Genomic DNA, 12,132 nt, shown 5'->3' with positions numbered 1-12,132 from the left:
ACGATGTCCGTTTCGGCGCTTGACCGTTTCGGCGATACGGCAATTTACTTATATGTAACATTGTCTCACCGTATGGCGTGTGGTATAGAAATATTATCTTTATTACTATATACCATATCTTATACTATTAGTACTACTATACAGTATGTCCCAAAAGTCCCGTATCACCCTTAATATCTCCATGTAAAATCACTATATTTAAACGCGGTTTTTTTCACAGTACTAAGTATGAAAATTCTGATTGAATGGCATAAAATTCATTTATTTTTTTCTTTAAATTCAAAAATTTTCAAAAAAATTTTTTACGCATTTAAGAATTTAAAATTTTTAAGATAGCCATTTTGTTGAGCATATTTTTTAAAACAGTTCAAAAAAAAAAAATACTAAAATTAAATAAAAATTAACCAAGTTAGAGCAAGTTATGTTTTTGAATAATTGTAGTAAAAAAATAAATATTATTATTAGATATGAAATTAGATATTCATTATTGAAATGTGAAATAATAATATTTATTTTTTTACTACAATTATTCAAAAACATAACTTGCTCTAACTTGGTTAATTTTTATTTAATTTTAGTATTTTTTTTTTTTTGAACTGTTTTAAAAAATATGCTCAACAAAATGGCTATCTTAAAAATTTTAAATTCTTAAATGCGTAAAAAATTTTTTTGAAAATTTTTGAATTTAAAGAAAAAAATAAATGAATTTTATGCCATTCAATCAGAATTTTCATACTTAGTACTGTGAAAAAAACCGCGTTTAAATATAGTGATTTTACATGGAGATATTAAGGGTGATACGGGACTTTTGGGACACACTGTATATCTTTACTGTTACTTTATTGTTATTATTACTACACGATAAGGTGGTCACGATAGTCGATATGGATGATCTGATAATTTTATAATTTTATAATTTAGTTAGTCTGCGGAAAGTGAAGTACCTACTTATGCGTAGTCAAGTATTTCGTGTATTACTATAAACACGAATTATTTTTTTTATCATTCATAAAAGGTAAATAAATAGGTATTATGTCAAAAGTAAAATCAAAAAGAAATAAAAATGTGATCCCCGTGGATGGTTTTATGTTCATATTTGATAAGCTTAGTGCGGACGAAACTAAACGGTTTTGGCGATGTCGTCGTAAAGATTTGGCTTGTCCGGCTCGAATACATACCGGTATACATGATTTTAAAGTTATTAAATTTTCTTCTAAAAAACATTGTCATGATTCTGAAGCGGCTAGAATAGAAGCAGACACAGCTTTAACAAGTATGCGTCAACGAGCTATTTCAACAATGGAACCTACGTCTTGTGTAATTAACGAATGTGTTAACGGGTTATCACTTATCAGATGCGGCAAAGGTACACACATTAAATTTTGTTTTTCTATTATTATAATATTATAATATTATACTGTCCCTATCTGGTCCGTACAGTAATAAATAATTTTAATTTTAATTTATAGGGTGTTTTACAATCTTCCGAAGCTCTAAAACGACAAGTACGGCGTATAAGAAATAATGAAATAGCAGCTCCATGTGATCCATCAGATTTACTATCTTTACAGATACCCGATGAGTATCAAAATTATTCACCATCAATCGGAGTTAATGAAAATTTTTTATTGGCTGATAGTGGGCCTAGCAATGAAAGAATATTAATATTTGGTCGACCACTTGGACTCAAGTTATTGAAAGATTCGAAAATATGGTACATGGATGGAACTTTCAAAGTGGCACCTACTCTATTTTGCCACTCTATTTTGCTCGGTAAATATTGGCGTGCGAATTCCGTGCTTAGGCGTGCCAATTCATGCTAATCGCGTGCTAATTATTGGTTAAAAAAAATTCGGGAAATTCTTTTTTTTTTCATGGATGGGGGGGGGGGGGGGCTGGCGAAACGGTCAAAATAAAGAAAGAGGGATTGCTCGGTAAATATTGGCGTGCAAATTCCGTGCTTAGGCGTGCCAATTCATGTTAATCGCGTGCTAATTATTGGTTAAAAAAATTCGGGAAATTCTTTTTTTTTTGGCGAAACGTTTCAACAGCCCCCCCAAAGTTTATTGATTATTTCTCGTTAAATATTGTCATGCAAATTATGATAATAGTCTTGCCAATTCATGCTAATTGCATGCTAATTTTTAGTGAAAAAAAAATCCGAGATTTCAATATTGGGGGGGCTGGTGAAACGGACCTCCAAGGATGCCAGTCAATCAAATCCACAACATAATTTTCTGCTCAGTCGTTTTGTTATAGTAACTATGTTTTCCCCTTTGTCCCCCAAAAAAAGCATGATTTATTAGGCGTCGCAAAACGCGGGTCCCTGAATATTTCCCTTTTCTTTGTCTAGATGAACTCAATATTAAACCCCGGTAACCCTGTGGAGACCACCACGAGAAATGCGGTGTTTCGATCCATGTCGGCTGAGCGTTTTATTTTTTATTTTCAATGCACTTGCTATGTGCCAATATTATTTAAGATTATAATTGCCTTGTGCCACAAAATATAAATTAAATTGTAATCCCCATGTTCCAAAATATTATTTAATGCACCTGCCATGTACCACATTGTTAACTTAACATTGTTATTTAAACTTGTCAGTATTATTAGTATTTTTTTTATTTACTACATGTGAAATTCAACCTCATAATTACCCTAACATTTTCTTATTATTTAACTATTTTTTCCCCTTATATAATATATAAATCTTCAGCGTTCAATCTCTGATGCGTGTTCAAAGCCTATAAGTTTCACTGACTTTGACTTCAGGCCTCCACGCGGTGAGGCTTATAGGTCACTGATCAAGTGTTCCGCTCGATTCGTGGGTGGTTTTAGGATCTCAAAACACCCGAAAGCTCACAACCTTAAAAACTTGAATAGCAATTAAGAACTCAAAATCCACGGATTTTAGTAACATACTGACATCAGTTGATGATGTGTCATTAAAGGTGGTTGATATTTCTTCCAATGCCTCAACAATACATGGCAATAGTTTAGGGAAATCATTAACAGTGGTGTATCTGGGATATGGACAATCGACCGACAACCATTCGACTGACAGGACAATCTACTGACAGCCAAAACACCGACAAGGCATTTGATTGACAACAAAATTATTAGTAGTAATTTAATTTCACTTATATGCTTATTTTAAAAATCTAAAAAAAAATAATTCGTAAGATAATAAAAAAATACTGAAAATACTAAAAATAATGTATAAATGTATGCGATTGTAGAGTGTACATTACATGGTTAGGTTGTGAGCAATACCTCGAAGATACGCCAGACGCGTTTTACCTTCACGATTGTTAAAAGCAGTCTTCAAGCGCTGTCCACGTTTTTGTTTAAGATTTGTTGGGTGTGGCTTTGGAGCTCCGCGAAGAATTAATTCGATATCTGCAACAACCTTACCTTGTTCTTTCTGAAGTTCCTTAATCAGCGTAAAAAGGCCAATATGAGCCCTACCTACCAATTCATTCCAACGCCGATGCCATGCCTCCGCATGATTAGAAGTCCTAGAAATACCATTATCTATAAAATTATAATAATAATCATTAGACAAACTTTATAAATGATTGAAAATTTATCAATTACAGTATAATGATTGTTTTTCATTGTTCTAGTATTATCGTTTATTATTTTATTATTATTATATTAATACTTTAACTTACATATTATATTATTTTATTATGTATTTATTATATTTTATTTTATTTGTGGCAATACGCTTTTTCCTTTACTTTGTTCTTGTTCCACTTGATTATCACCTTTAGCTTCTTTCGTTGCGGTTTCCGCATAGAACTTACTTTTTCCCATTCGTACCATTTCATAACAAGGTTGTCTTAACGAAGTTAGTTTTCATTTATATGTTATATATATATATAACAAATATTAACATTACTGAGAATACTAATAATCCTAACGTTACATACAACAAAATATAGTTGCATTTATCGTTTATTATGTCCTGTCCTGATTGTTTTTCTACTTCACTATCTATCATGTTTTGTACCTCGTCAAGCGAATGTGCTATTTCGTGAATTTGTTCTAATTTAAGATTATCTTCCTTAACTACTAATCTAGGTAGGTTTATATCTTTTATTTTATTAGGGATCACGAATACTAAATTTCCCGATCCTATTTGTGGAATAAAATTTACGTAATATTTAGATTTTATATATTGCTTTGGATTCAATATTATATTATTTCCGTATGCCCTACAATCTGGCGTTAGGGTAATCAACCCTTGATTTTTTATCTTTTGTATATATGGTTCCGTATTCCCTCGACATGCAATAGTTAATGTTTCGCCTTTAGTCGTGTATATCCACGTATTTGCGTATCTTAATTTATAAAATGCTACAAAATTATACTATCAATATTATGGCAGTGTGAGTGTGTGTTTGTTTATTTGGTTTTATTCTCAAATATCTTAATGCTTTATTATAAAAACATGGAATATTATGCATTTCAAAATACACAAATAATAATTAGGTTGGAAAAATAAACCTACAATCTACATTATATTAATAATATTGCTCTCAAAATACGGAGGACACGCATAACCTTAAGACGGTCCTATCTCAGACTATATTAATTTTGTTGTATTAACGTCAATCAGAAGTTTTGGAGATGTACACAAATCGCATATAGTTTGTGGCTCTTTGGATAAAAATATCAGTACATATCTGAATCATATAATATAAACACTCATCTGCAATTATAATATATATCTATAATCCATAAACATAACAAATACATTGCTGATTAAATTTATGAAATCACGATAAATAAACGTGAAGTTTTGAAAAACAAATTATTCACAATTTGAGTATAAAAGCTAAACAGCACTGCTAATTTATATTGCATTATTCAGCAGTTCTTCAAACAACTACATACAAAATGAAGACTTTAAGAATTGTATTTGCTCTGGCATTAGCTTATTTGGCTAAGGTAAGAAATATTTTTCAATCTTGACGAACCTACCTCAATATTATCTAATAACAATTTTACTAACAAGGTTGAAGCAACTCATTGTGGGGATCTCCATACCTTCCAGATCCTTGTCTAGATCTTTGTTTCGGGCCACCAGCACCACTATGTTTACCAGAATGCCCACTTCCTTGCTTACCACCATGCCCACCACCCTGCCCACTTCCTTGCTTACCTCCCATGCTCACCACCCTGCCCGCCGCCTTGCTTACCACCATGCCTACACCCATGTTTCCTACCACCGCCACCACCATGCTTTCTGCCAGCACCACCATGTCCTCTTCCTCTCCCTCTTCCTTGCTTACCACCATCTTCACTTCCTTGTCTACCACCTCCATGTGTTCCACCTCCGAAATTGATACCAGTGCCACTATCACCTTTACCTTGTTTCTCTATTCCACCATTATGTCCACTTCCTTGCCTACCACCTAGCCCTATCCCTTGTTTACCACCACTACCACCATGCTTCCTGCAAGCACCACCTTGCCACGTCCTTGCTTGCCACCATGTCTACTCCCTTGCCTACCACCATGTCCACCACCATGCTCACTACCTTGTCTGGCACCTCCATGTGTTCCACCACCAAATTTGATACCAGTACCACTATCACCTCTACCTTGTTTCTCTATACCGCCAGTAAGTCCACCTTGTCCACCATTATGTCCACCTTGTCCACCACCTCCTTGCTACTGTTAATACGGAATGACCTTAGTTGTTAATTACAGTCATATCTTTATTATTTAATATGGTATAATTTCCATCTACACTAACTGCATAATAATTCAATTACAAACTAAAAATACTGTTTTATATATCCTTACATGTTGGAAACCATAAAGCAATGTATACAAATTGTAATCAATTTAAAAAAAATATAAGGGGCACCTTATATTTATTTTTCCTTCTTTGCGTGCCATTTATGACTAATCGTATATATTCTAATATAATCTTGTTCAATTTTGTAAATATAAAATGATACTTTGCATGACTTGTTGATAATCATTCAGTTAAGATTGTAATACTACAATCATTTATTATACTATGTAGGTATGTCTAAAATGTCTGTAATAATGGTTTACTTTTGGAGTCATAAACCTACTATATACGCGGAGTACACACAGTATATACTGGCAGTGCTGTAAAAAATACTTTTAAAAATTATTTAAAATACCACCCAAATATTATAAATGGTTAAGTTCTTGAGTAATATTCAAATACTTCTAAAAAGTAGTTGAAGTAATCTTCAAATTCAAAAAAAAAATTCTATTTAGTTCTGATATAATTTTTTATGATTAAAAATTTGTTTATTGCATTTTTAAATTACATTTTGCGTATTGTTAAATTATAAAGTATAATAGCTGTTAAGAAAAAGCTTATTTCATAATATATATTTTGTTATTGACTTAATAAGGTAATTCTGGTACCGAATAGTACCGTCGTCGACGATAAACTGGTTCCTGGAGAAAAAAACATAGGATAAGCACAACGGCACAGTATTTTTATTTAACAATGATTATAAATAGAAACAAATTAAGAATTAAAGAATAAAAAAAATTATTCAATAAATAGTAATCAATAGAAAAAAAGTATTTAAAATACCATTCAATTCTTTAAAATAAAAAGTATTTATATACTTTTACTCAAATACTTTACGACACTGCAAAAGTTCATTCTTAAATGTCCACTAGTAAAACCATTACATAACATGAAATATTATAACATACCACGTTTTAGAGGTCTAGTTGCGCCTATACAGGTACATGTTATACACATGTATAGACGTATCATATATTATTTCTTGGTACAATAATATGTATAGTACAATAAGTAATTACATTGAACCATATCGCGATTCGAATCAGTAGGTATACTTGTGAGTTGTGGTAGTTATTATCGTTCATTCCGACGATGTCTGCCGATGATTACTACATTTCGAAGTTACAATGTTATAATTATCCGTAACACGTATTTCGGTAAATAGTTGTATGTGGACTTTTTTAATTCATTGGCGTAAAGGGGAATAAACATTGTTGTTGCATGATTCACCTAAATATTGGCTACTACCTTGGCGAATGTCACTGATGGTTATCCATCCGAAATATAGGTAACGGCCACAGCGCCGTTAATTCATTATCAAACATAAAACAACAACTGATAGCTGATAACTACTATAACTATGCCATATAATACGATATATCACCACACATACATAATATATATACCACTTGGGATTTAATTACCATCCATAACCAGAGCGTATAGCGAAATAAATATTTGTATGTTGTTACGTAACTAAAAAAACAATTAATTTTCTTTTCTACTGACAGTTTTTGTTTTAAAACGCAATGTTATGATCATGGTTTTTTTTATTATTTTGTAAATACAAGTATAATATGCAACAAAAATTGCTAAAAAAAATAGTGTTTATGATAATAATAATAATAACGTAGAAATTACCTAATGCAGAGGCTATGTGTTTGGGGGTAGCATATTTATTTAAAAAATTACTTATTTGAAAAATGTAATAACAATTGATTGAGGGTCCGTATAATGAACATTTTGGAACATTTAAAAGACCTTAATGTTCCTGAAAAAAAAACAATGAAAAACAAAACAGTAATCATTCGGAAAAATCAATAAAATTGAGAATAATAAGAATGATTTTTTACTATAGCCACAGCATATTAGTAAAATGTATACTTTTCGAAAAATTGTATCAAGTATAATATGTACCTATCGAGGCACCGCTTTACGAAGCTGTGGGTTGTTACAATCGAATCATTCATTCAAAGCATTAATAGCTAATTATACTATTATTCATAAATACTTAAATTCTATCTTTCATATACCTACATACCTACCAAGTTCCACGTATATAAATGACATTGTAAATTTAAGTTGAATAAAATAAGATTGTAATTTTTAATTCTACAGGTGTATTATTTTACATATTTATTATAATGTCATAACTTTATATAACTGATAAAACCACTATAGCTGATAAAATTGATTTTATCACGGCCATTATTTTTTTATTTGAAAAAAGACCACACCTAGGTTATAGATGGGTAAGATTCATAGGTACTCCTGTTTATACATTTTGGTATGTAATTTTGTATTTATATAATTTTGGTATGTAATTTTGTATTTATATAATTTTGGTATGTATGTGTAGTTGTACAATAATTATTAACATTAAATCATTTGTTTTTACAATATAATATATTATAATCATAGATTAGTATTAAGACAATAAGTGTATGCATGTACGTATATTGTTTAACACTATATTCACTCGTTCTGTTTTCTGAACCGTTTAATTATACTCGAGGTGAGAATAATACATTATGATAATTATACATATTATTTTGAAAACGTCGTAAATCAATTTTCACCACCGCATGTGCCGCAGCCAAATCCCGGTTGAGCGATCACGTGGAACTGACACCACGCCGCGCTTTATGCTCCTTTCTTGTACCCGCAGGATTTTGCTAATTATTATCACTGATGACGGTTGAATAAGTTAGGTATACGAAAACATGCAACACCTCGATACCACTTGGCCAACGATGGTTTAAAAAAATACAAATTTCGTGTTCAGGAGGTAGTGTTGGTACCCACTTGTCGATTCAAAGTTACACAAACGTGGGAAAGTTAATGAAAATAATTAACTGTGGCAAGTTAAATTAAGTTAATTAAATTGCCTTCAGTTAAGTTAAAAGTTAACAAAAAAATATTTAACTAGATAAGTTTAAATTTAAGATATAAAATAAAATTAACTTAATTCAGTAAAAAAAGTACATTTTTAAGTCATAGACTGCCCTAGTATTTTGTTATACACAAACATTTACCGAGATGTTTAACACTGTGTAAAAAATTTGATTATTATAATATATAATTAGGAAATAAATAAATCGAAAAAAGGTCAACGAATCAGTATTGTCTAGTTGTTCACGCATGACACGAAAAGAAAATTAACTTAACTGCATGACAGTGATAATTAACTATAAAAAGTTAAGTTACAAAAATAATTAACTAGTAAAATTAAAAAGTTAAAAGAAAAAAAAAATCAGTATATATAAATATAGCTAGTTTCATACAACTCCCAGTTAAGTGCCATTAGTGGGTGGCTTCTTACTCATGTACTCACGTATTATTGTAACCCTTATCAAATATGCTAATTGTGCATAAATTGTACAGATTGTATATATTATTGTGTAAAATAAAAAAAAAGAAAAAAGAAATTAACTTATTAACTTAACTTTAAACTTTTAACAAGTTAATACCTTCTTTTGAAGTTACACGATACAATGAATTTGATTGTACAACTTTGTTTGATACGATTTCATACAATCGATTATCGTAACGCGTATGGTATTGGCGTATAACGTGTAGTACGACGAGATGAAGTTAGAACGTTTGTCGCGGTCCTGTTGGAGCCGCCTTGATGGGGTGGTGAGGGGTCTGCTGACCAAGTGAACAAAAAGAAAAAAAAAAAACGACATAACGATTTATTGTTCTGGGAACCGGCGCGTTTATTCGCAGTGTAAACACGAGAAAAAAAAAAACAATAGAAAAAAAAACAAATAGTAAGCACACTATATTAAAATCGACAGTCGATGGGTGATGCGACTACCGGGACGCAGGTGGACCGTGTCCTATGGGTCGTCAAAAACTAGTGACATTGCAATCCAGTTCGCGCAACGGCCGGCCGACGGTTCAAGGCACGGGTGTCGCGCGGCGGCGTCGTCCGTCGTCGATTGGTGGTTTGTTTGAGAAGCGATGCGCGGCTTTCCGCGTAAAAGGCTATTTGAATTCAAACAGCTACTACGCGGGACCGCGTCATACTCCCCCCCCCAAACTGCCTACGGCGGTGATGTTCCGGCCGTTGCCGGTGTTGTCAAAGGGTGTGTGTGGGGGGTGGTTGTGGTAGACACCTGTCCATGGGTACGCTTTTCCAGCTGTGTTCAGCGGACGTGGCCCTGGTGGTGTCTAGTCATGTTGGGGGGACGTGGGGGGGACTGAAGTACACGAGGCTGACCTCCATGTCTTCAGTGTCAGCCATGCCTGCGGCCGTCTTTCCTAACAGGTCCACCTCCTCTTCCGGGGATATTTCCATATCCGTGGTTTGAGGGGTCGTGGCTGTTAGTTGTTCCGCGGTTCCAGTTGCTCCGGAAGTGTTTGTCACTTCCGGCACCGTGGCTACGGTGAGGTCTGGTGTCGCAGGCTCTGGCTGTGACGGGGCGGGGGCTGGTGTTGACGCCGGTTTTTTCCAGGCGGTGTTGCTGGGACGTCTGCTTAGCTTTGTAGTCCCGCATCCGCTGCTTGTTTCGGCGCTGGCGGGCGTTAAGCGTGGCTGGTGGTGTTGTGTCGGCGGTGGTGTTTTGCATTGGCAGTGGGTTGACGCGCGTTCCTGGAGGCGGGATGGTCGATGTCCTCGGTGCTGGTACCGGTCTCTCCATCAGTGGGTAGGGTGGCAGTCTCGCAGGTGCCCAACTTGTTGTCGTTGGTGGCGCTGGTCGAGTTCTGGTCGCCGGTCGTGCTTCGGCTGCCGGTCGTGCCGTGGCCGTCGGTCGTGTCACCCGTCTAGGGCTGCGCGACCTATTGAGCCGCATTGCGGTTGCGGGTTCGCCGCTCGTCGCCCTTTGGAACACGACGGTCCGGTCTTCCCACCCCCGTGTGTAGGTGGCCCACAGTACCGGGTCCCGTTGTAGCTGCGCCGTGGACATCTGGCGTACCCGTGCCGCCGTGGTGGTGTTGGTGCCCTCCTCCAAGCTGGCCGACCTCAGCAGCTGTTGGCTGCGTTCCAGCAGTTCCGCCGCTTGTTGGAGGGTGCTGGGTGTCGTCGGGGTTGACGCTCCATTGGTGGTGTGGTGCTATTCCGACTCAAATTATGTACACCAAATGATATTGTGGATTGATGGTTGGGATGGGGGTTAGGTGGGGGGTGTTTGGGGCGCTGCGGTGTTCGCACGTTTTAGGCAGGACACGTGAATTTTGCGTGCTGGCTGTTGGTCTGTGGTGAACACACCTTTGCCTACGCGTTTGTGTAGCTTTACCGGTCCCCACAATTTCGGTGCGAAGCCGGCGTGAAATTTTTTGTGCGCGTTTGACAGGTGGCGTGCCTTGTAGTACACCGTGTCTCCTGTTTTGTACTTTGTGTCCGTCGGGCCACCTGTTACCGGTGGTGCGGTCAGTACATTGTTTTCGCGACTCACACTAGCCATGTTGATTTGTTCGATCGGGTTGTCCACTGTCCCCAACAGTATCCAGTCCCCCGGCCTTTTTCCCTCTCTCCCGAGGACGAGTACCGATGGTGGATATCTTGTCCAGTCGTTACGCCTGTTCCTGATCGAAAAAAGAATGGGGGCTAGCTTGGTGTCCCAGGTGTTGTGGTTACCGTCGACGAGTAGCGCGCGTAGACCTTTTTTTAATTCCTGGTTACGGCGTTCGACTGGGTTGGTCTTTGGGTGATATACCGGAGTTGTCCAGCCCTCGGCCCCCCCACTGTTCGATCGCTTTACGCATATCGTTTGCTACGAACTGTGGGCCGTTGTCGCATAAGCACACACGGGGTATCCGAAACGTGAAAAGAATTCTCGTTCGAGCGTTTCGGTTATTGTTTTTGTAGTGGCTGTTCCGAGGGGGTATGCCACGATCCATATACTAAACAGATCCGTGGCGACCAGTATATATTGTTTTCCCCTACTCATACGCGGGTAGGGACCCATGAGGTCTATGCTAATCACCTCCCAGGGGTGTCGGAGTATTCTGGTAGTCCCGGGGTCATCTGCGCGCGTGTTTAGTGGTTTGGTACACGCGCATATGTGACACGACTTGACGTACAGTAGGATGTCGTTTTTTTGTTCTTTCCAAAAAAAACCGTTGTTTTACCGCTCTGTACGTTTCTTTCCAGCCCGGGTGGTTTGCGAGTACGTGATCGTGGTATGTCCAGATCACGTTCTGCGTCTTGTCTTTTGGGATGACTACGGGAGTGTGTTCGCCCAAATTTATCCGCAGAAGACCGTCGGTAAAAATGTATTGTTTTTTTTTATCCGTGGTACTTCCGGTATTGTGCGCTGGGTCGTCCGTTGTCATGTTGTGCGCTGTGTCTCGTGTATTGGGGTCATTGGCCTG

The 12,132-nt window shown here is 36.4% G+C and overlaps 1 protein-coding gene and 1 pseudogene across 1 annotated transcript; both read left to right on the top strand.

The window, feature by feature from the left end:
* Positions 1-1,275: 1,275 nt before the first annotated feature.
* Positions 1,276-1,823, top strand: LOC132947745 (uncharacterized; annotated as a pseudogene).
* Positions 1,824-4,905: 3,082 nt separating this feature from the next.
* Positions 4,906-5,691, top strand: LOC132947744 (cornifin-B-like). The gene is given in 5 exon segments (XM_061017992.1): positions 4,906-4,956; positions 5,024-5,039; positions 5,042-5,181; positions 5,183-5,509; positions 5,512-5,691. Coding segments are annotated over 5 exon segments (714 nt in total).
* Positions 5,692-12,132: the final 6,441 nt, after the last annotated feature.

Source organism: Metopolophium dirhodum, chromosome 6 (genome assembly GCF_019925205.1).
Source record: "Metopolophium dirhodum isolate CAU chromosome 6, ASM1992520v1, whole genome shotgun sequence".
Taxonomy (NCBI): Eukaryota; Metazoa; Arthropoda; class Insecta; order Hemiptera; family Aphididae; genus Metopolophium; species Metopolophium dirhodum.
This window is presented reverse-complemented; position numbering and strand designations above follow the sequence as displayed.